General features: G+C 41.5%; 1 protein-coding gene across 1 annotated transcript; it reads left to right on the top strand.

The window, feature by feature from the left end:
* Window positions 1-1278: 1278 nt before the first annotated feature.
* On the top strand, window positions 1279-25919 carry LOC134577849 (high affinity cGMP-specific 3',5'-cyclic phosphodiesterase 9A-like). The gene is made up of 14 exons (XM_063436754.1): window positions 1279-1345; window positions 2997-3081; window positions 4127-4208; window positions 7062-7136; window positions 7338-7424; window positions 9402-9506; window positions 14393-14475; window positions 15149-15305; window positions 18748-18861; window positions 19521-19625; window positions 20390-20518; window positions 21563-21658; window positions 24843-24915; window positions 25695-25919. The coding sequence occupies exons 1-13, from the start codon at window positions 1309-1311 to the stop codon at window positions 24909-24911; spliced, it is 1224 nt and encodes a 407-aa protein (XP_063292824.1). The 5' UTR covers window positions 1279-1308; the 3' UTR covers window positions 24912-24915; window positions 25695-25919.
* The last annotated feature ends 381 nt before the right edge of the window (window positions 25920-26300 follow it).

Raw genomic sequence — 26300 nt, 5'->3', positions numbered from 1 at the left:
ATGGGGCTCTTTCTACCGAACGGCGGTTCATTCGGTAGTTTCCATACGAATTTCTGGAAGTATGGAGGTCTCAGCGGTGTTTGCCTAGTCAAGTGTCCGATTTTAGTTCCAGACACTCGACGGCAAAACACCGCTGTTCGGTAGTTTAAGATGGCCGCCGCCACGTGTTTGTTTCCCGAATGGCGGCCACCCAGAGGACAAAGACCACACTGCACTGATTGCCAATTACCTGTTTGCAACATTGTTGCAAACGGTAATTGGAGGCACACTCATTCCTGGGTGGTCTGGTTGTTCGGTAGTTTCACTCAATATACTGAATGGAGTGATTCTACCGAACAATCAGAATGCTGCATACAAATCACCCAGGATAAACTTAACACATCTATAAATACATATATAATATTACAGGCAGTACACTTGAATATGCTTCACAGTCTTAAAGGGACAGTAGTCCCAAAAGTCCCAATATGTCCATAGATGCTGTTAAAAGGGCCAGTAGCAGCAATATACAGTACAATATGCCCCAAATAACCCAGGGGCCATAGTCAGTAGGTAGGAGGCTAGCAAACAGGCTTCTCCAGGGCCCAGTGGCGAGGTTGGTTTCGCCACAACAGGATTCATTTTTGGACATTTGAAAATATAGTATGTGTATGATATTTTGCATCTATGATAGACACACACAAACATGTCTGTTATCTGTCTCTGTGTCTGTCTATATGTCTTTGTCTGTCTATCCTCTGTCTGTCTGACCACTCGATTTAGTATGTTGGTAAACCTTCTCTGTGCTATACATTTATCTGACTCTAAATATTTCAGGGAAAGATGCTGAGTTCCATAACATTGTGTCACAAATTGCGGAGGAGTTTTCCAGGTTGGTATTAATACCGCTCTCAGTATTTTACAGATTTTTAGAGTATATTTTTGCATCTTCTCTACTAGTATTTATTGATTATTATTGACTATTAATCATCCCCCCTCCCTTCTCCTCCCCCCCATTATGGGCTCTGTTTTTTGGGTCTGGCTTTTAGCTGAGGAGATATCCCTGTTTTTGAGATAAAGTCTAATTATGCAAATTTCATTAATAAAATAATCACTTTACCCTTATTTACCTATACCTATCTCAGAATGTTACATCCATCAAATTCTTCCCAATCAATATTTGTGTTGCAGAACGTAGACACGTGACTCGAGGAGAGCAAAGTGTTTGGTTCCATGTCTTTGTTGATCTGTGTCTCTGCGTACTATGATACCGGTGTATTTCTCCCCCCCCCTAGAGCCTTTCAGTTCAGTGAATTAAAGAGAGAGGTGATGGACCGTCTGACAATCCTGGAGTCCAGGATAGAAAGTAAGATTAATTGTTTATATGAACGCATTCAGATTTATAGAAAGCAACTGTTTTATTGGATGTCATTAGAGTTGAAAAACAAGTTTTACAATTTACATCTCTTCTATTTTCGACTACATTTTGCAATGCACCACCAAACACTGTTTAGTAAATACATCTCATATTTTGCAGGACGGGAAACTCTCTAAACCAGTGGTTCCCAAACTTTTTAGGTTCAAGGCGCTTTTAATATTTCAGTATTTCTCCAAGGCATCCCAAGTCAAAATTTCTAGATTGTATATCTGTACAGCGCTGCACAGGGCCGGACTGGGAAAAAAAATCGGCCTGGGAATTTTTCAATCAGAGTGGCCCTCTAAGAAGGGGGCCAGAGAGGGTGTGTTTTGTCATCACTAATGACAAGCACGCCCCCTCTCAAAGTGAGCATGTTGGTTCAATGCGCAGAGCCCCGCTGAAGAGCTCTGGCATTAGAAAAAGACCCTGTATTTGTTCTGCGCTGCGCAAGCAAATTTAATAACATGCTTGCGCTGTGTTTGCTTTTAGCTTGTCTCTGGTGTCTCCATAAGTGGGATACCAGAGTACAAAAGGGCGAGGAAAGCATATGGTGCATGTGTTTGGAGCCTGCTTGTTGGATTGCGTGTGTGTAGAGTGAGCTGATTGTGGTGTGGTATTGTGTAAATAGGTTGATTTCATTTGTGTTTGTGGTGTAATATGTGTGGCTAGGGGCTGTAGAGTGCATAGGGGCTGTAGTGTGTGTGTGTGTGTGTGTGTGTGTGTGTTTAGGTGACGTAGTGTGTGTTTAGAGAATGTTGTATGTGTTTGCTTACAAGGAAAGTAGTGTGTGCATAGGGGATCCAGAGTTTGTATGTCTGGAATGTAGTGTGTGTAGGGGATCTAGTGTGTAAAGAACCCACCGACCCAGAGTGTGTATAGGAGATTGTGTCTGTGTAAAGGATTCAGAGTGTATAAAGGGTTTGGGATCTAGCGTGTATCTGGAGCGTAATGTGTGTAGTGGTGCTGTAGTCTGTGTGTGTGTGTATACATTACTGGGAGTATTATTGCTGTGGAGCTGTGTTATAAACTCAGACACATTACTGGGAGTAGTATTGCTGTGGAGCTCTGTTATACACTCAGACACATTACTAGGAGGATTATTGCTGTGGAGCTCTGTTATACACTCAGACACGTTACTGGGAGTATTATTGCTGTGGAGCTCTGTTATACACTCAGACACATTACTGGGAGTATTATTCCAGTGGAACTCTGTTATACACTCAGACACATTACTGGGAGTATTATTCCAGTGGAACTCTGTTATACACACAGATACACCAACATCAGAGAGCTCCTATGGAGAAAAAAGAGGGACAGAGGGATTTGGAGTAATACAGACACTGCCCCTCCTTGGAGTTCCTTCATTGGATTCGGACACTCCCACGAGGAGCTGAAAATTTAAAACACAACAGATGTGATGTAGTATTCATCAAGAGGTGTAGTTATATTAATTATTCTGGGGTCGTGCAGTACATAATGTTTAACATTTTATCTGGGTTACTGTTTCTAAGTGGTTTTAGTGCTGTTTATTCCTCATCAAATTAAAGATTAAATTAGATTTGTACTGACTTTTTTGTCAAATCTCCCTCTTATGTTGTAGGTGATGGTTTGAAATTCCTGGATATTGACAAATGCAGAAATGATGTAAAAAAACTTCGAGAAGAAATGGAAAAAAAGAATAAAGGGTCAGAATCAATCATATTAGCATAAAGCAATAGTTCTGTGAAATTATCACCGAGCGCTGTGTGGCATTGAGTGGCACACATTATACCCCCTGTGCTGGGTGGTGGGACACATTTCCCCCCTCTGCTGGTGGTGGGACATGTTTACCCCCTCTGCTGGTGGTGGGACACGTTTACCCCCTCTGCTGGGTAGTGGGACACGTTGCACCCCCTCTGCTGGTGGTGGGACACGTTTACCCCCTCTGCTGGGTAGTGGGACACGTTGCACCCCCTCTGCTGGGTGGTGAGACACGTTATAACCCCTCTGCTGGGTGGTGAGACCCGTTATACCCCCTCTGTATGGTGGTGGGACACTTTATACCCCGTCTGCTGGGTGGTGGGACACGTTATACCCCCTCTGCTGGGTGGTGGGACACTTTATACCCCGTCTGCTGGGTGGTGGGACACGTTATACCTCCTCTACTGGGTGGTGGGACACGTTATGCCCTCTCTGCTGTGTGGTGGGACACGTTATACCCCCTCTGCTGGTTGGTGGGACACGTTATACCCTCTCTGCTGGGTGGTGAGAAACGTTATACCCCCTCTGCTGGGTGTTGGGACACATTTACCCCCTCTGCTGGGTGGTGGGACACGTTTACCCCCTCTGCTGGGTGGTGGGGCACGTTATACCCCCTCTGCTGGGTGGTGGGACACGTTATACCCCCTCTGCTTGGTGGTGGGACACGTTATACCCCCTCTGCTGGGTGGTAGGACACGTTATACCCCCTCTGCTGGGTGGTGGGACACGTTATACCCCCTCTGCTGGGTGGTGGGACACGTTATACCCCCTCTGCTGGGTTGTGGGGCACGTTATACACTGAATAAACTACACGTTATCTTTATAAATGAGTGTAAACTAAAAATAATATAGACTGCATTAGCCCAGCCGCCCATAGCTGTATCTTATTTACGGTACTAAATGAACTCTCAAGTGATGGTGGATCTTTTTTATTTTTACTAATAATTAGTAAATAAAGCAACATTCGTTTAAATCGCTGCTTGTCTACAGGTTGAACTGTGCATGTAATTATTACTACTCGGAGGAAATAATCAAACTGACCCCGGAGAGACAGATCCCAACGTATCCCAAGGTAAATCTGCCATGTTTACAGCTATCTGTTCTAAGCACTGACATGGCCTCAATTTAACGTAAATCGAGAATCCTCGACCTAAAATATGCACTGTGCTTGGCAGATCGTGCTATTGAATTGTGGCTGGACTTAATACTAGCTGGAATTGTAGCCAATAAATTCGATAAACGTAAACGTACATTGGAAGCATTGTTATCAGTCTTGTTTAATTACTATCCCTGTTAGTCAATAAAAAGGCAAGTTAATAAAAGCCCAGTGTGCTTCAAAATGACCCCCATATTATTACAAGGGAGGTTAAATACCTCCCGCATGCTCAACTCGCAGTGTTGTGAGTGACGGCAAGTGGGCAATGTCTGCTCGCTGTAATAAATCACCCACTATTGTTGCCCAGTGGCTAGTAACATACAGGGAGGACTTGGTACAGATTCTCCCAGTCCCCACCAGTTGGCATCAAATGGGGGATTCAAATGAAAGAATGGGGGGGAGGACAGATAACTGGCCATGGGTGGAATCTCTATTTAATAAGCAGGGGGGGCTATTGTTCCCCCCCAGCCACGAGCAGCTGGTTGGGGCTCAACTTATTAAACCAGGGCGACATGGTGTCCCCTTCTGCCCCAACTCACAGGCTCTAATTAATTAATTAACTATAGAAGATATATCAATATAAAATACCATAATAAATGTCCACCCACTCCTTAATATAAAAAAAAAACCTACCTACCAATTCACCCTCATAATAAACGAAATACCTGTTATAAAAAACTGTATACGTAGATATATCTCTCCTCCCCAATCTCTCCCCGCTGTCCTACAACGTGTCTCCGGTTGCCTTTCTCCAACCTCTGACTAGAAGCCCTTTCTGAAACTCAATCTCTCTAAAACGGAGCTTCTTGTTTTTCCTCCTCATAATTCTGATCCTCCTCTTTCACCTCCCCTGCAAGTTGACGATACCTGCATCAGTCTGTCCAAGCTCGCTGCCTTGGTGTTATCTTTGATCCTGGCCTCACATTTGCACCTCATATCCAGCCTGTTACTAAAATTTGTAGATTTTAACTTGAAAACATTGCCCTCATCCACTCATTTCTTACGCAAGATGCTGCCAATGAGTTTGTTCATGCTCTGGTAATTCTCTCCTAATTGGTCTCCGCAAAAGCCGTATTGCCCCGCTACAGTCTGTAATGAATGCTGCCGCCAGGCTTATTTTCCTCTCTAGTCGGTCCTCTCACACCTCACCCCTCTGTCAGTCCTTACATTGACTTCCTGTATCCTATAGGAGTCAATGAAGAATACTTAAACTTACCTATAAAGCTGTAAACAACTCTAACCCCTGTACATTTCTTCACTGATTCGTAGATATCCCCCTTCTCGGTCTCTCTTCTCTGCCGATGACTTTCTCCTGTCCGCTACTCGCATCTTTACTGCTATCACGTGCTTGCAGGACTTCATCTGGGCGACTCCTTTCCCTTTGGAACAGCCTGCCTACCCCCATCAGACTCTACCCTCGTCTGCATTTGTTTAAGTCTCTCATCTGTTCAGGAAAGCTCATGGCCTCCCCGAGTAACTTCTATTTTACAAATCTGTCTCCTGCTCTCTCCTAAAGAGCCACACTCTACTCTCACTTCCAGTTCTGCTACTTTTCCACCTTGTTTGGTTGCTGTCACTCTTGATGCACTTCCTATTGTGACTTTATACTCCACCTCCTCAAGACTACAAGCTTTTCTGAGCAGGGTCCTCATCTACCTATTGTTCCTGTAACATTTTGTAATTATCTAATTTATTATTGTTTTATTTCCCCCTCTTATAATATTATAAAGCGCTGCGGAAAAGGTTGGTGCTATGTAAATACCAATAATAATAATAATCATCGCAACTTTGAAAATAAAAGACAAATCCAGTGAGACTTGGCTGAGAGAGAAAAAGAGAGCGCGTGAGACAGGTGAGACTTGGCTGAGAGAGAGTGAGTGAGTGAGACAGGTGAGACTTGGCTGAGAGAGAAAAAGAGAGAGCGTGAGACAGGTAACACTTGGCTGAGAGAGAGTGAGTGAGTGAGACAGGTGAGACTTGGCTGAGAGAGAGAGAGAGAGAGAGAGGTGAGACTTGGCTGAGAAAGAGAGAGAGAGACAGAGTGAGACAGGTGAGACTTGGCTGAGAGAGAGAGTGAGACAGGTGAGACTTGGCTGAGAGAGAGAGTGAGACAGGTGAGACTTGGTTGAGAGAGAGAGTGAGACAGGTGAGACTTGGCTGAGAGAGAGAGTGAGACTTGACTGAGAGAGTGAGACAGGTGAGACTTGGCTGAGAGAGAGAGAGAGACAGGTGAGACTTGGCTGAGAGAAAGGGGTGATATTTGGCTAAGAGAGAGACAGGTGAAACTTGGCTGAAAGTGCAAGACAGGTAAGACTTGGCTGAGAGAGAGTGAGTGAGTGAGACTTGGCTGAGAGAGAGTGAGACAGGTAAGACTTGGATGAGAGAGTGAGACAGGTGAGACTTGGCTCAGAGAGTGAGACAGGTGAGATCGACTTGGCTGAGAGTGAGGTGAGACTTGGTTGGATATTGACCCAAAATACTTTTATTTATTTTCAGGGGTCAGGGATATATTTAAAAAACAAAAAACAAACAAAAATATACATTGCTAAGTTTGCTTATGGAGCACATTTATTGGATGATTTTTACCAAGCAGTCGACGTATTGAATCCAGCCGAAATTCAATATAAATATCTGCCGAACTCAGTCAATATTTTTGGACTGGGTTTTTTGATCTCTTTAAATCAACGGCAATGTTCTAATCTGGGTCCCCAATTCCCGTGACCAGGTGCCGTTTCCATTAAATGTCAGATATATTGTTTCTTTTCGCAGTACACGTTATCCTCTCAGACGGTGGACGCCTTGAAGAAACCCACATTCGATGTCTGGCACTGGGAGCACAACGAGGTGGGTGCTAATATCCTGAAACCGTTCACACAGAGAACAAAAGGCCCTGATTTAATTCATTCACCATGTGGCGCACATTCTGGATATTCTCTCCTGGTGGGAATTCATCAGAAAATCTGCCACAAGGAGGTTATTTTATTTCATTTGTTTTTACCCAAAACGTTCTGCAAATAACTAGCTGTTTCTGTTTCCGTGTTACAGATGCTGAGCTGCCTAGAATTCATGTACCACGACCTTGGTTTGGTTCGAGAGTTCCACATGAATCCCATTACTCTGAAACGCTGGTTGGTGAGTGTCAAACCAACAGGACATCCAGTCTATCTATCCATAACGCTATCTAACCGTTTCCTACCTTCATTAGCAATAAGACTTACACTTTAGCATTAACTGCTAGCTGCTAGCCATGTAAAGATACCCTTTACCTAGTAACTAGTCATCCGATGCTAACCTTTACCTAGTGAACTAGTCATCCAATGCTAACCTTTACCTAGTAACTAGTCATCCGATACTAACCATTACCTAGTAACTAGTCATCCGATGCTAACCTTTACCTAGTGAACTAGTCATCCAAAGCTAACCTTTACCTAGTAACTAGTCATCCGATACTAACCATTACCTAGTAACTAGTCATCCAATGCTAACTTTACCTAGTGAACTAGTCATCCAATGCTAACCTTTACCTAGTAACTAGTCATCCGATGCTAACCTTTACCTAGTGAACTAGACATCCAATGCTAACCTTTACCTAGTGAACTAGTCATCCAATGCTAACCTTTACCTAGTAACTAGTCATCCGATGCTAACCTTTACCTAGTGAACTAGTCATCCAATGCTAACCTTTACCTAGTAACTAGTCATCCGATACTAACCATTACCTAGTAACTAGTCATTTGATGCTAACATTTACCTAGTAACTAGTCATCTGATACTAACCGTTACATAGTAACTAGTTATCTGATACTAACCGTTACCTAGTAACTAGTCATCCAATGCTAACCTTTACCTAGTGAACTAGTCATCATATGCTAACCATTACCTAGCAACTAGTCATCCAATGCTAATCTTTACCTGGTAAACAAGTCATCCAATGCTAAACTTTGCCTAGTAACTAGTCATCTATTGCTAATCTTTACCTAGTAACTAGTCATCTGATGCTTACCTTTACCTAGTAACTAGTCATTTGATGCTAACCTTTACTTAGTGAACTAGTGAACTAGTTAGATTGTAAACTCATTCATAGATTGTAAACCAATTCATAGATTGTAAACCCATTCATAGATTGTAAACTCATTCATAGATTGTAAACCCATTCATAGATTGTAAACTCATTCATAGATTGTAAACCCATTCATAGATTGTAAACTCATTCATAGATTGTAAACCCATTCATAGATTGTAAACCCATTCATAGATTGTAAACCCATTCATAGATTGTAAACCCATTCATAGATTGTAAACTCATTCATAGATTGTAAACCCATTCATAGATTGTAAACCCATTCATAGATTGTAAACTCATTCATAGATTGTAAACCCATTCATAGATTGTAAACCCATTCATAGATTGTAAACTCATTCATAGATTGTAAACTCGTTCATAGATTGTAAACTCGTTCATAGATTGTAAACTCATTCATAGATTGTAAACTCGTTCATAGATTGTAAACTCGTTCATAGATTGTAAACTCGTTCATAGATTGTAAACTCGTTCATAGATTGTAAACCCATTCATAGATTGTAAACTCATTCATAGATTGTAAACCCATTCATAGACTGTAAACCCATTCATAGATTGTAAACTCGCTTATAGACTGTAAACTCGCTCATAGACTGTAAAATTCTTAATAGACTGTAAACTCGTTCATAGACTGTAAACTCGTTCATAGACTGTAAACTCGTTCATAGACTGTAAACTTGTTCATAGACTGTAAAATTCTTAAGAGTTCTGCTTTCTTTACTTCTTGTCTTTGTTGTAATCTGTTTGTCAGTTACTTGTTGCCAGTTATCCACGTTCTATAATTGTAAAGCATAATATGCTTGCGCTATATATATATATATATATAATAATAACTAAAACCATAATGTTAACACAACTGACATAATATAGATATTTATACATTTAATCATTTTTCTATATACAGTACGTGTTGTATTTTGTTGTCGTAAAAGCTAATAATATAAGACAGCCTCATATTATCTACTACCCAGTAATGCACATATTATATGTGGTATTGATGTTGTTGGTAATTAGCTTTGTTTTGGCAGTTGTGTATACGGGAGAATTATCGAACCAATCCTTTCCACAATTTCCGGCACTGCTTTTGTGTGACACAGATGATGTATGGTATTATCCACCTCTGCAACCTACAGGTAAAGAAACACAAAAGTCTTATGTTAAAGGCAAATCGTCCAGCTGGTCCACCGGATGGGACAGACTTAACGGGTGATACCTGTAACTGGCTAATAAGTGGCTTGAATCCTAAACATAGGCTGTATATTTGGGATAATATGAGCTATTTGGTAAAATTCTCCAAGTTTAGGATAATATGCTCTGTTTGGTAAAATGCTCAATGTTCAGCATAATAAGCTTGGTTTGATAAAATTCTCAATTTGTGGGACAATAAGCTCTATTTGATAAAATTATCTATGTTTAGGATAATATGCTATGTGTGGGATTATACATTCTGTTATGTAAAATGCTTCCTGTTTGGGATAATATGCTATGTTAGGGATAAAACCCTCTGATACAATGCTCCCTGTTTGTGATAGTAGGCTGTTTTTGATAAAATGCTCCCTGTTTGGGATACTATGCTCTGCTTGGGATGAAACCTCCTGATAAAATGCTCCCTATTTCGGATAATATGCTCTGTTTGGTAAAATGCTTTCTGTTTGGGATAATATGCTCAGTTTGATAAAATGCTCCCTGTTTGGGATAATATGCTCAGTTTGATAAAATGCTCCCTGTTTGGGATAATATGCTCAGTTTGATAAAATGCTCCCTATTTCGGATAATATGCTCTGTTTGGTAAAATGCTTTCTGTTTGGGATAATATGCTCGGTTTGATAAAATGCTCCCGGTTTGGGATAATATGCTCTGTTTGGTAAAATGCTCTCTGTTTGGGATAATATACTCTGTTTGGTAAAATGCTCCCTGTTTGAGATAATATACTCGGTTTGATAAAATGCTCCCTGTTTGGGATAATATGCTCTGTTTGGTAAAATGCTCCCTGTTTGGGATAATATGCTCGGTTTGATAAAATGCTCCCTGTTTGGGATAATATGCTCTGTTTGGTAAAATGCTCTCTGTTTGGGATAATATACTCTGTTTGGTAAAATGCTCCATGTTTGGGATAATATACTCGGTTTGATAAAATGCTCCCTGTTTGGGATAATATACTCGGTTTGATAAAATGCTCCCTGTTTGGGATAATATGCTCTGTTTGGTAAAATGCTCCCTGTTTGGGATAATATACTCAGTTTGATAAAATGCTCCCTGTTTGGGATAATATGCTCTGTTTGGTAAAATGCTCCCTGTTTGGGATAATATGCTCGGTTTGATAAAATGCTCCCTGTTTGGGATAATATGCTCTGTTTGATAAAATGCTCCCTGTTTGGGATAATATGCTCTGTTTGGTAAAATGCTCCCTGTTTGGGATAATATACTCTGTTTGGTAAAATGCTCCATGTTTGGGATAATATACTCGGTTTGATAAAATGCTCCCTGTTTGGGATAATATACTCGGTTTGATAAAATGCTCCCTGTTTGGGATAATATGCTCTGTTTGGTAAAATGCTCCATGTTTGGGATAATATACTCGGTTTGATAAAATGCTCCCTGTTTGGGATAATATGCTCAGTTTGGTAAAATGCTTTCTGTTTGGGATAATATGCTCGGTTTGATAAAATGCTCCCTGTTTGGGATAATATACTCGGTTTGATAAAATGCTCCCTGTTTGGGATAATATACTCGGTTTGATAAAATGCTCCCTGTTTGGAATAATATGCTCAGTTTGGTAAAATGCTTTCTGTTTGGGATAATATGCTCGGTTTGATAAAATGCTCCCTGTTTGGGATAATATACTCGGTTTGATAAAATGCTCCCTGTTTGGGATAACATGCTCTGTTTGGTAAAATACTCCGTTTGGGATAATATGTTCGGTTTGATAAAATACTCCCTGTTTGGGGCGGAGCCTGGCAGCCATCCTGAACAGACGCGATCTCAGCCAGCTCCCTCAAGCACGAAACAATCTGCCATCAATCCCTCTACCCGAGCCCCATCCAGCCCTACAAACCGACTCTTACCGCATAACACAGCATACTGCACCGACCGATGCCGTTTTTCCAGACTCTCAAACAACCCAGGCAACAGCAAAAACTTGCGGCCTACCGCACAACGCCGCACCTCAACCTTGAGGCCTACCTCGACGGAAGCAATTACGCTCACAAGTCAAGCATAACTACAAAAATGGAACCAACTAGCAATCACACAATCACACACTTGTAGTATCTCAGGGGTAGACACAACAACCATCTAACCTGCTACCAACACACCAACCCCGGGTATGTCGCCTCACTTGCTGTTGTCTTTTAAAAAATCTGCTGCGAAATTAACTGTTATTACCACATTGGCTGTTAAAATATATGTGGAACAAAATGTTGATCTCTTGTACTAATATTTTATGCTGATATGTCTAACAAAGCACAAAAAAAAAATAAATAAAAAATACTCCCTGTTTGGGATAATATGCTCGGTTTGATAAAATAAAAAATATAGCGTATACTGCGCCTTAAAATTTATACATACATAAACCTTCGATACAATGTAATAGACTTCAGGGGAAAAAAAGAAAAGAACAAATAATAGTGCAATACAGTATAGTACAGTAGAGATACAATAAATTGTAACTATAGGAAAACCACTCACATACGCCAGAGCTTATTAGAGCTCTGCTGTATAACGTGTGGACGATACAATCCCCGTCTAAGGATGTATGGTGGTTGAAATGTTGGTAATCCTCCAGATCTCGGTAGAAAAAACAGAGAGGGGACTCCAATGGTGCAGTAAATACTGATATATGTAATAAATAAAAAGACGAAAAGGCAGAGAAAGTGGGATAGGGGATCCACCCACAAAAGACAGGTGGAGACTCCAACCCACTATGTAATACCTCCTCAAGTAAAGCGTCACAAATAATTGGGTAATTCAACCTTTATTGAAAAAATAAATAAATAATAATGATGATAATTATTTACAGATACCGACATCAATAAAAATCTGGGTAAAGTAGACCTTAGAGCTGTTAAACTGTAACTATGAATCGGTAGGGCTGGTGAATTCACAATTTAACAGCTCTAAGGTCTACTTTACCCAGAATTTTATTGATGTCGGTATCTGTAAATAATTATCATTATCATTATTATTATTATTTATTTATTTTTTCAATAAAGGTTGAATTACCCAATTATTTGTGACACTTTACTTGAGGAGGTATTGCATAGTGGGTTGGAGTCTCCACCTGTCTTTTGTGGGTGGATCCCCTATCCCACTTTCTCTGCCTTTTCGTTATTCTATTTAGGGTTAAGCCCTATATACCTCCTGTAACCTACTCTAGGATAGTGGGGGTGATTTTTTTCACCACCTAACTTCCTTCTCTTTTGTTTAATAAATAAAAAGAAGACATGTACTTACATACTCTAGAGCAGGACTTGCTCTAGTTAAAACAGCATGGGTGGTATAATCCCCACCTGAGGATATAGATGGTGTCAGGTTTCAAGCCAGCAAAAGGAATGAATAAATAGTACTAATAAAAAGTAACTATTTATTAAAAAGGAAATAATAACAAACAATTTTGTAATAAATAGTTACTTTTTATTAGTACTATTTATTCATTCCTTTTTCTGGCTTGATTCCTGACACCATCTATATCCTCAGGTGGGGATTATACCACCCATGCTGTTTTAACTAGAGCAAGTCCTGCTCTAGAGTATGTAAGTACATTTCTTCTTTTTATTTATTACATATATCAGTATTTACTGCACCATTGGAGTCCCCTCTCTGTTTTTTCTACCGAGATCTGGAGGATTACCAACATTTCAACCACCATACATCCTTAGACGGGGATTGTACCGTCCACGTGTTATACAGCAGAGCTCTAATAAGTTCTAGCGTATGTGGGTGGTTTTCCTATAGTTACAATTTATTGGATCTCTTCTGTACTATACTGTATTGCACTATTATTTGTTCTTTTCTTTTTTTCCCCTGAGGTCTATTACATTGTATCGAAGGTTTATGTATGTATAAATTTTAAGGCGCAGTATACGCTATATTTTTTATCTTGTCTATTTCACCACACAAGGTTTTGGGAGTCCTTGTATTGTATACCGCAGCCTGTTCCACAATATAGTGAGCGCCTATACTTTTCTGTGTTCGGTTTGATAAAATGCTCCCTGTTTGGGATAATATGCTCTGTTTGGTAAAATGCTCCCTGTTTGGGATAATATGATCTGTTTGGTAAAATGCTTCCTGTTTGGGATAATATGCTATATTTGAGATAAAACCCACTGATGAAATGCCCCCTGTTTGGGATAATATGCTCTGTTTGGGGTAGTACAGTGAACTGCGTTGATGAGAGAGGTGTCCTTTCTTTATGGATGGTTAAGAGATGCGTTTGGCTATAACATGTATTATTTTATATTTTCTATCATTAATATTTATTATTAAATTGTGATGATGTTTCTATCCATATAATGTATATTTGGTATTTAGGGCAGGATGAGGTAATCAGCTGGTTGCTCTCGCTAAAATAGTTTCACCTACTATTTGAGTGCATTCGATTTTCAGGTCTCTTCACTGTTAGATCCCTTCAACGTTAGTAAATAAAACCCTGTGCTATTATCTTTATTGCTCAATAAATTAATCAGAGTAGAACATACCAGTTGCAATCAGGGCTCTCTACCTGGCTGGACAAGGAATGTAATTAGTCACGATTTCCCAGGGGGTTTATCAGTGCGATTATTGGAGTGTATCTCCGAGTAGCCCTTTAAATGTTTTTTTTACAATGCATTGTTTTTAAAGAGTTAATCGGTTTAGTATCACGGTAGAGTTTATTCACTAAACCATTAAGTGTAGAAATCTGAGAAGGGAATTGTAATTATTCTGCCTAAATTAGCCTAAATTTGAAATTCCTTTGTCCGTCCTCTTCAACATTAAATTTACCGAAAAAAGCCCTAATGCAACAAGTCTTCATTCTACGTAGGAACACATGACCCTGACCGAATTAGGGATTCTGATGACGTCCGCTATATGTCACGATCTGGATCACCCAGGATACAGTAACACGTGAGTGAATATTACTTATAAAACAGGTAACTCCAGTAGCAGGATGTTTTGAACCTATAAAATATAACCATTGTCTGACAGGAATATGGTAAAAGGAGGCAAATATGTTAGCCACAGTGGGAGGGCTCCCATTCAAAGAAGAGGTCCCTACACCAGTGCTCTTCAACCCTCTCCTCAAGGCACACGGAACAGCCCAGGATTTAGGTATTACCCAGGTGTGTCTAAGAAAAAGAAAAAGAAAACACCTTAGACACACGTGGACTGTCAGTTGTGTCTTGAGGAGAGGATTGAGGAGCACTGCCCTACACAATGGTGTAAATATTACTTATCCCAATAATTAGCTAGCATTCTTTTCCCAGAATGGTTGGCAAGATCGTTGAAAGTGGCCTTATGCCTTGCCAATGGATCTGTCCATAGAGAAGCCATAGGGGTCACATTGAGTCATCATTTCGGCAGCAATGACTTACTACAAGCTACTTTACGGACATTGCCGATATATATCTAAGTGATGCTCAAAGAAACGTGAGCAAAGTTGTAAAATGAGATACATCCAGGAGTATTCCCGGTGATTTCATTTATTTCCACAAATCATCTCATTATTCTAAGGTTGTGTCAGCCTCCGTGTCAGGAAGATGTTTTCTGATATCTTTCTTCCTGAATGCTTAAACTGTAGATATCAAATCAATGCCCACACGGAGCTGGCGATCAGATACAACGATATTTCCCCGCTGGAAAATCACCACTGTGCTGTGGCATTTCAGATCCTCGCTCAGCCGGAAAACAATATCTTCTCCAATATCAGTCACGACCTCTTCAAACAGATCAGACAGGTATGGGTTCTGTACAAAATATAGTTAAAGGAACAGCGCACACGCAAAAACAAAAATACAGTTTTAAATTTGATAAAGCTACTTAAATTCACCTATCTCTGCAAACAAATATATGGATCCAGTTCCACCATATCGCCATATTATGTTAAGACCACCACTGTGTCACAATACCCCAATATCGGGGATTTCTTTAACCCCTTAAAGGACCACTCTAGGCACCCAGACCACTTCAGCTTAATGAAGTGGTCTGGGTGCCAGGTCCAGCTAGGGTTAACTAATTGTTTTATAAACATAGCAGTTTCAGAGAAACTGCTATGTTTATCAATTAGTTAAGCCTTCCCCTATTTCCTCTAGTGGCTGTCTCACTGACAGCCGCTAGAGGCGCTTGCGTGATTCTCACTGTGAAAATCACAGTGAGAGCACACAAGCGTCCATAGGAAAGCATTATGAATGCTTTCCTATGTGACCGGCTGAATGCGCGCGCAGCTCGTGCCGCGCGTGCGCATTCAGCCGACGGGGAGGAACGGAGGCGGAGAGGAGGAGGAGAGCTCCCCGCCCAGCGCTGGAAAAAGGTAAGTTTTAACCCTTTTCCCCTTTCCAGAGCCGGGCGGGAGTGGGTCCCTGAGGGTGGGGGCACCCTCAGGGCACTCTAGTGCCAGGAAAACGAGTATGCTTTCCTGGCACTAGAGTGGTCCTTTAAGGACCAAACTTCTGAAATAAAAGGGAATCATGACATGTCACACATGTCATGTGTCCTTAAGGGGTTAAGCACCTCTTCCATAATTAAAAATTCTTCCATGATACTGATTGTTCCGCCCAGAATCTAGCGGGGCTTCTTTCAACGGGGTCTTCCTCTTCACTGTCGAAACCATTAAAATAAACTGGTCATCTGATATTGGAAGCTCTTTAAAAAGATCTCCCAAAGAATGGGTCTGTTTGTGAATTGTGTTATATTTACATCAGGTCTTTGTGTAGAAGAGCATGTACTGCTCACAAGTAATGGAAGAGCCAGTGGCGTACACATGACCCATGGGGCCCCGGTGCGAAAATTGATCCGTGGGCCCCCCACTCTGCGCGGGCCGGGGCAGCAACACATGGCGGCGGGCACCTGGTCGCAGGGGTTGCGACCGCGGTATGTACGCCACTGCATGCAGATGCACACACACTTAAAGGACCACTACAGACACCCAGATCACATCAGCTCAATGAAGTGGTCTGGGTGTCAGGTCCCTCTAGTTTTAACCCTGCAGCTGAAACATAGCAGTTTCAGAGAAACTGTTATGTTTCACTGAGGGTTAATCCAGCCTCTAGTGGCTGTCTCACTGACAGCCGCTAGAGGCGCTTGCGCCATTTTAAGACACTGAACGTCCATAGGAAAGCATTGAGTAATGCTTTCCTATGGGCGGTTTGAATGCGTGCGCGGCTCTTGCCGTGCATGCGCATTCGGAGCTGAGAGGCGGAGGGATCCCCAGCGCCATGGGAGTCCGGCGCTGGAGAAAGGTAAGTGCTGAAGACACACACACACACACACACACTCTCACGAACAAATGCATACACACTAGCTAACAGACACACACATTTACTGACAAAGACACACTCAGCGGCAGACATACATACACACTCACTTACAAAACATACACTCTCACTGACAAACACACACTCACTAACAGACATCAAACAGACTCACTAACACACACACACACACACAAACACACTCAGTAACAGACACACAGTAACACACTCACTGACACTCACTAGCAGACACACACTCTAACACAAACACCAACACTCACACTAACACACACACACACACACTAACACTCACTCACACACACACTAACACTCACACACTAACACACACACACTAACACTAACACTAACACACTCACACACACACACACACACACTTACACTTACACATGTTTTTTTTTTAATTTAATCCCCCCAGCCTCCTTACCTTTTGGAGTGCTGAGGGGATTCCCTGGGGTCCAGTGGTGCTGCTGGGCTCCTGGGGGGGGCGGTCACCCGGCGGGCTGGCTGGTCCTGCGGGCGCGCGAGGGAGCACTCTCCCCTTAGTGCTTCCTCTTCAGCTCCCTCGCGCGCCGCGTACTGATACCGGCGCCGGAAGATGACATCATCTTCCGGCTCCGGTATCAGTGCGGTGCGCGAGGGAGCTGAAGAGGAAGCACTCAGGGGAGAGTGCTCCCTCGCGCACCAGCCGGCCGCCGAGTGTAAGCAGGGCCAGCCTCGGGGGGCCCGGAGGTGGCCGGCTCCTGGGCCCCCCAGGAGAAGACGCTGGCCCAGAGCGTACATACCGGGTCGCAGGGGCGGCCGGGCCCCCTGGTGGGCCGGGCCCGGTCGCAGCCGCGACCCCTGCGACCCTGGTATGTACGCCACTGGGAAGAGCTACGAGTGGATTTACTGCTTGCACTCACTTTTTTTTTAAAGCTGAACTCTGTGCAAACAAAATCAGTCTGATTATTTGGTCACTGTTTAACTCGATTCCTGGTCGTGGTGTGTGCCCATGGCGAGTCCATGCTTTATGTCTATTGTAAAATGGCATTCTAAGAAATTAACTGAAACTTCTTAAAAGACTGTACATTCGGACAAATTTTGTGAAATTCGGATGTTTACCAAGGTCTGAAGTTCCGAAGTGCTTTGGATTTCTGAAAAGTGGCAAAACAAGAAAGAGGGGGGGAAACTTACATGAATGATGACCGGAATCTTGACCAATAAACTAATTCCTGGCACTGGATTGCACTTACACATCTATAGGGCTCCCAGTGCCTGGACTGCCACCACAAGCACTTACACATCTATAGGGCTCCCAGTGCCTGAACTGCCACCACAGCCACTTACACATCTCTAGGGTTCCCAGTGCCCGGACTGCCACCACAACCACTTACACATCTAAAGGGCTCCTGCTTACCAGTGCCAGGACTGCCACCACAACCACTTACACATCTGTAGGGCTCCCAGTACCACAATTGCCACCACAACCACTTACATATCTATAGGGCTCCCGCCTCCCAGTGCCAGGACTGCCACCACAACTACTTACACATCTGTAGGGCTCCCAGTGCCAGGATTACCACCGCAATCACTTATAAATCTATAGGGCTCCTAATGCCCGGATTGCCACCACAACCACTTACTAGACATACACAATTTGTTTCATGCAATTCGGCCATTCAGACACTTACGAAGTTCCGAATTGATGAAGTTCGGTAGTGTCGAACAATACGCCATTGGTCCAAATTGCTGAAGCAGACAATTTTTTTTACTTACCCGAATTTCCAAACCGACCCGAATTTTTTGCCCATGCACATCCCTACTTCTTAACCTGAAAAGCAAAATAAAATCTGTATTTGAGTATTGTAATCCTTTCAATTTAATGTTTATTTAAACCTTAACCAACCTCTTTCCCCTCTCTTCCCCCCAGTCAATTATCCGCCTTATTTTGGCCACAGACATGGCGCGACACGGGGACATTTTGGCTTCCTTTAAAAAGGTTGCCCCTAATTTTGATTTCAGCGATGAAGAACATGTGAAAATTGTGAGTATGAGTACCGAACAGCCGATCACTGTAACGGAAGATTATTTCTAACAAAAAATGTATAGTTTATAGTTTGCATATAGCTCAATAATAAATTGTCTTGGACACTTTACATTAAATCACAGAACTTCTAAATCTGCTTCTACACCGTGTTGTGTTTTTTTTTTTTACAATAATAAAATTACATATTTACCTCCATTACAGTTTATTTAGCGAGTTTAGCGCGCAGTTTGTCTCGGTGTGTCTCTAACACTCTCATTCTGACTGCTCGCTCTGTATTTTATAAAGTAACAGCTATGAGATTAGTCGGCATCATATAAATAATTGGAAATGGGTTCAGCGGTAAGATATTTGTAACAATGTACAAACCATCGCTGTGAAATAATCTGCAGGATGCGGGGGACCTGCTCTGCAGAACACAGATTTGATTGGATGCTAACATCACATGCTATCAGCATCCATCTTTATTTTATCAGTAACTGCTACTGAGAGTTTTCAATTTGTGATATATTTCCAAGACTACCGCCACCCCCTCAGTAAGGAATTGCCCGATCTTCCAGCGTTAAGTAATGTGTGCCCACAGCAGCAGCGATGAACGGGACGTCTTCTATAGTGATGGGCTTCCTTTGACGCAGTGTGTCTTGTCTTTAATCTTCCAGTTGCAGACGGTGCTTATAAAGTGTTGTGACATTTCGAACGAGGTCCGTCCCATGAACGTATCGGAACCCTGGGTAGACTGTCTGCTTCAAGAATATTTCATGCAGGTTGGTGAACACAGCAATATACAGATCCGTGAGATTTTGGCCGCATTCTGTAGAAATTCGGCTTTTCCCAGCACTGCTTATGATCCCTTTGGTCCTGTTTCATCCTTTTTAGGGGTTTTATTCACTAAACCAGGACTTTTCAGGAAATCATTAACCAAAGAATTGCAAAATTTGGAGTAAAACATCCAAACTGCAGCTCTAATCTTATACATGTCTCAGGCGAACACTGATCGACGAAACATTACGCATGAACTTAATTAACTCTACTGTCTCACGTATTAAACCTACACACAAGCTATTAGAAATAGAAATGACCTCTCATGTTAATATAAAATTGTGCAAATTGTGATACTGAAAAGTTTGTGGAATGCCATTGGGGCACCACATATGCGTTGTTATATCTATATGCACAACAAAAATAAAGAATTCAAAAATTAAAATAAAAAAATCCAAACTGGAAAAGTATGCATTGCCAGTTCGCCTAATTTGGACGATAATTGTGATACAGTGGTGTATACACCAGCTGTGTTAGTCATTCACTATTATTCACACAGAAGCACTTTCCTATATAACCCCTTAGTATTTCTGCATCCCGACGCCGCACTTTTAATAATTTCTGGCCAGATTCGTAACAGACAAGATTCCAGCCGTGGAGTTTCATTGAATTCGATTGATGTTAGGCCAGTTCAGATTGACAATTTACAGATATATTTGTGAGATATATATTATTTATTAATTTTGTATTCACTTTTGATTTTGTACAGAGTGATCGTGAAAAATCGGAAGGTCTGCCCGTTACCCCATTCATGGACAGAGATACTGTAACCAAATCCAAGGCACAGATTGGATTCATTAAGTTTGTCTTAATTCCGATGTTTGAAACTGTTACTGAGGTATCCCTGCGCAGTCTGCTAAACTATCATTATGTGTAAACGCAGTGCTACCACTGGAGATATTTAGGGCTATCCAGCTTCATTCACTTCAAACCCAACTGCTGGGAATTGGAAACCAAATTGCAGGAAAGAGGCAAAAAGCACTGATTTTGGAAAAATAATCAATCCCAGCTCCAGTCAGAGTTTGTCTTTTATCCCAAGTTTTGATATTCAGTTTCCAGTTTAGTACAATTTGCTTTCTAGTGATTAAACCTCATCGTGCCAAAAATTTGAAATCAACAATCAGTAACTAAAATGTATACAAAAATGTATACAAACATTTTTTTTATACAATTAGAGAAATTATATCTTCAGACTAATCACTCACAATAGAATGAGCATCAGCTCTGCTCCCAGGGTAAGGAGCGATACTGAGCCATTGCGGACGTAATTCACACCAGATGAGTGTAATGATTGCCAAAAAGGACAGCTAGTGCAAAACAGCAATTAAATCACTTTCCCCAATAAATACACATTGATCCTGCATAAAATGGAAGGAGAAATAAATACTTTGATGCATTTAATATTTAACAATTTGTTTACTCGGATTTGGATTTTAATCACCAAATTTATTTACTATCTTTCTTGTTCTGCATCCCCTGCACCCAGCATCTCATACGGACAATGTAGTGGGGAGCAATGACCCCTAAAAAGGGGTGTTACCTGTAGCAAGGTTAATGCTATGTTTTTGAGAGTGAATAGTTTGAAGATATAGTTCACACTATAGAGTTATAGAGAAAACATACAGAGTTATTTAAAATTTAAAACTAAAATAGATAAACGTTCAGTTCGACTACTTTGGCCTTAAATTGTCACCTTGAATTCTCGCTTTAGTGAGTAACCCTGAAATGTAACAATGTCATTAGATACAGGAGCTTTGTATTGTATCACACTTGGATACCTTGGTGTTGCTGGCAGGGACTCTGTCTGAATGCATTGATTGCAGCTGTGCTAAAAATATATTTCTTTTCGAGATGTGAACTCATTTCTTTCTTTATCTCCCAGCTCTTCCCACAGATAGAAGAGGTGATGGTTCTGCCGTTACGTCAGGCCAGAGATCATTATGAAGAGTTGATGCAAATCGAGGAAGCCATGGCTGAAGTAAGTTGATTTAAAAACATTACGGAATACGCTGGCGCTATATAAATACCAGTAATAATAATAGTAATGGGTTAACAGTGCACGTAAAGTCCCTGCATATACCAGAGCTGACAGCAGATGGCGCCATTCTCTCATGTATTCATTTTTTTAATTCAGTTTTCTGGCTATTATATTATGTCTATAGCACCAACATATTCCGTGGTGTTGTGTAATGGGATTTCCGTGCTGTTTTGCTAATGCAAGTGTTTCTTGCGGCTTAGGTAATTTCAGCGAGGGATGAGGGCGAGCATAGTCCGGATCAGAGTGATGAGAGTAGATTTTTAACATTAGTGTGCTGAGCCTGGAATAAATGGATTAGAACCCATCGTAGTATGGACAGTCAGACTGCCGTAGTATTGGGCAATGCCAGCGACTGGACCTTCTTCTTCTAACTGCCGCAGTGTTGGACGTCCTGCAGGGAGAACGTAGGACTCCGAAAACAATCAAACTGAACAGCATGGAAGCATTTTAACCCCGTTAGGTGATGGTAGGAGCCAGACTGTCTCACAGACCATTCCGTCAATAAACACCATCACTTCTACACAAACAGTGGGATTTTATATCTTACATTTCAGTTCCCTTTACTATAAAAATCGAAATCTGGGTAAATCACAATCTGGATTTTCCATAGTACAGTGTTAGAGGACGGAACAACAATTTAACCCTAGCAGTGCCGCACTGCAATTTAACCCTAGCAGTGCCGCACTGCGACTTGACCCTAATAGTGCCGCACTGCAATTTAACCCTAGCAGTGCCCCACTGCAATTTAACCCTAATAGTGCCGCACTGCAATTTAACCCTAATAGTGCCGCACTGCGACTTGACCCTAATAGTGCCGCACTGCGACTTGACCCTAATAGTGCCGCACTGCGACTTGACCCTAATAGTGCCGCACTGCGACTTGACCCTAATAGTGGCGCACTGCAATTTAACCCTAGCAGTGCCCCACTGCAATTTAACCCTAATAGTGCCGCACTGCAATTTAACCCTAATAGTGCCGCACTGCGACTTGACCCTAGCAGTGCCGCACTGCGACTTGACCCTAATAGTGGCGCACTGCAATTTAACCCTAGCAGTGCCGCACTGCGACTTGACCCTAATAGTGGCGCACTGCAATTTAACCCTAGCAGTGCCGCACTGCGACTTGACCCTAATAGTGCCGCACTGCAATTTAACCCTAGCAGTGCCGCGCTGCGACTTAACCCTAGCAGTGCCGCGCTGCGACTTAACCCTGGCCGCCGTGTAATTTATCCCTGGCATCGCAGTGCAGAGCTACGCCTGAAATAATGAATGGTAACACTGTTCCACACCTTAATACGGCAATATACCTTGTAACATCCACTTCTGAGATTAAACCTGTTTTTTTTATATAGGTTTTGGATCATTTTGATAGTTTTTCTCCCAGAAAGATATCGGTGCAGCTTTATTTGTCGGAATGGTGTCCGGGCCGGTTCTGGACAGTGTCAGTAAATGTCTGAAATCACCTTTGGATCTGACAGAGTGCTCGTATCATGTATTGTTATTATTATTATTATTGCCATTTATATTGCGCCAACAGATTCCGTAGCGCTTTACAATATTATGAGAGGGGGATTTAACTATAAATAGGACAATTACAAGAAAAGGAACGATAGGTTGAAGAGGACCCTGCTCAAACGAGCTTACAGTCTATAGGAGGTGGGGTGTAAAACACATTAGGACAGGAAATAGCAATCAAATAAGGTGGGAGTGAGGCAGAGAAATTGGACTTATCACAAACGTCTACATCGCTTTAATCCGTAAATTTGCTGCGATGTGCAGCCTGATATTTGCCATCACTGGGAACGATGACAGATACACAGGGTGGCATAACACTTTTTCCAGGGACAGAATCCCCTTGTTCTGGGGCCAGTTTTTCCCTTTCTCTGTTAACACGACACGTTTCAACAGCGTGAAGTCACCAGACACCTGCGCATACCGTCAGCATGAAATAACCCTGTGTTGGCAAACTTAAACCATTCTACGGCATGAAACAGAGATCACACAGGACGAAGGGGAGTAGCCGAATAACCTTTCAACGCAGTCGGCAAAAAATATCCCTAGAAGGGCGATGGTGATGGAGTAATTGCTGACATCTAAAAGACTCAGAGAGTTCTCTTTATAGCAATATTGGGGTGTAGCTACCTGAATAATGAGGGTTTCCTTTATAGCAATATTGGGGTGTAACTACCTGAATAATGAGGGTTCTCTTTATAGCAATATTGGGGTGTAGCTACCTGAATAATGAGGGTTCCCTTTATAGCAATATTGGGGTGTAACTACCTGAATAATGAGGTTTCCCTTTATAGCAATATTGGGGTGTAACTACCTGAATAATGAGGGTTCTCTTTATAGCAATATTGGGGTGTAACTACCTGAATAATGAGGGTTCTCTTTATAGCAATATTGGGGTGTAGCTACCTGAATAATGATGGTTCTCTTTATATCAATATGGGGGTGTAACTACCTGAATAAGGAGGATTCTCTTTATAGCAATATTGGGGTGTAGCTACCTGAATAATGAGGTTTCCCTTTATAGCAATATTGGGGTGTAACTACCTGAATAATGAGGGTTCTCTTTATAGCAATATTGGGGTGTAGCTACCTGAATAATGAGGGTTCTCTTTATATCAATATGGGGGTGTATCTACCTGAATAATGAGGGTTCTCTTTATATCAATATGGGGGTGTAACTACCTGAATAATGAGGGTTCCCTTTATAGCAATATTGGGGTGTAACTACCTGAATAATGAGGGTTCCCTTTATAGCAATATTGGGGTGTAGCTACCTGAATAATGAGGGTTCTCTTTATATCAATATGGGGGTGTAACTACCTGAATAAGGAGGGTTCTCTTTATATCAATATGGGGGTGTAACTACCTGAAAAATGAGGGTTCTCTTTATATCAATATGGGGGTGTAACTACCTGAATAAGGAGGGTTCTCTTTATATCAATATGGGGGTGTAACTACCTGAATAATGAGGGTTCTCTTTATAGCAATATTGGGGTGTAACTACCTGAATAAGGAGGATTCTCTTTATAGCAATATTGGGGTGTAGGTATCTTTTGCAGGGGTCATTGACCATTCAATTGGCATTTATCATAAATCAGGTTTCCCTCTGCAGGTCCAGCAGAGAGCGGCTGAGATTGTGTCCAGTTCAGGCAAGCTGAGGCCCAGTACAGAATCGCTATAGTGGTGTAAGTATGTGTCTCGGAGTCTGCTGGTTGGATTGGCAGAGTCGCAGCTCATGATGTGATCGGTAGAACCAAGTCTATGATTAATTTAGGCTGAGTTGACCTTTCTCTGGGTTCTGCATTTATTGGCTTCAAACCTGTTTTCTTAAACACGTAATGGATGTTGCATTTAAAGCCTTCTTTCTTCTGCCAGCTCTGTGCCTTAAAACAGCAGGGGCACGGCCCTTGGACTCAGTATTTTGGGGAATACTGGGGAAGTCGGTGGAGTCATTAAATAGGGATTAGAATGTTCAATGCTTAAAGAGGTTAGAATAACAGCTCTTGGCAGATTCGGCTAACGCTGCAAATATCCCAACCTGATCCTCCGAAAGACTAAAATAAAACAACATTTTCAACTTTACAGTAAGTGTAATGTAACCCATTAATGCCAGAGTGGGTGCAAGGCACAGGAAGAGTTAATATACAAAAATAAAATGTCTGGTGATAGAAACATACCAACGCACCTTTAATATCTGAGTGTTTTAGACATATTTAACATTAATGAATCTGAATTGTGGGATTCATTAATTTAGAAGTGAAATTCCCCCTGGGGAGGGGAGAACGTCCAATTAATACGTCTCGGGGGTACGATAAAACATTTTGGTGGTAGTGCCCCTTTATGTTACCAGATAATAACAATTATCCCCAGGACATTTGAAAATTAGTAAAGGCTAAACGGAACCTTCCTGGTTATAAAGTCGATATTTTCTGCTGTATGCTGTTTTTATTCTGCTTTCTTTCAGATGTTGCAAGTTTCTCGAAGTGAAATGACGTTAATTGCTTTAATGATGGATTTCTCTAATACGTCTCTGCACGTGAAATCACTGTTTTATTCTGAGCCTCATGTATTTTTTAATTCCTGTTTGAATAAAGTTTTGTCTTCTTTGTTACCTGATACGGCAGATAAATTGTGACTAAATGACATCTTCTCTATGAGTAGACCTCATACGTTACTAGGTTAAAAAGCAATAGACCTCAAACAACACCTTCCTCCTCGCTTGATTTGGAAAAAAAACAGATTAATGTTTGGATGCTCATTTTTTTTTTTTTTTTTGTCAATCTTTCTTTTATTGAGGCATGTGGTTATGGTGGTACAGAATAAAGAGAGGGAGACTTGCAGAGATTATACAGGTTAGGGATATCATAACAAATTTCAAAATCTCCTAGAGTTATCAGCCTCATTTTATATTATACAATCAAGCTTAAAACATTAAGTTGTGGAAACAGGTGTGGATGCTCATTTTAGTTGAGAATCTGTGTCTCAGTGACGAAATAGTGTCTATCTTACGGGGATTCGGATAAAACTAACAATTAAATACAATCACAAGATAATCACTTTGTCAACTTTT

This window comes from Pelobates fuscus, chromosome 11 (assembly GCF_036172605.1).
Source record: "Pelobates fuscus isolate aPelFus1 chromosome 11, aPelFus1.pri, whole genome shotgun sequence".
Classification (NCBI taxonomy): domain Eukaryota; kingdom Metazoa; phylum Chordata; class Amphibia; order Anura; family Pelobatidae; genus Pelobates; species Pelobates fuscus.
The sequence above is the reverse complement of the archived record's forward strand: the minus strand, read 5'-3'. Positions and strand labels throughout refer to the sequence as shown.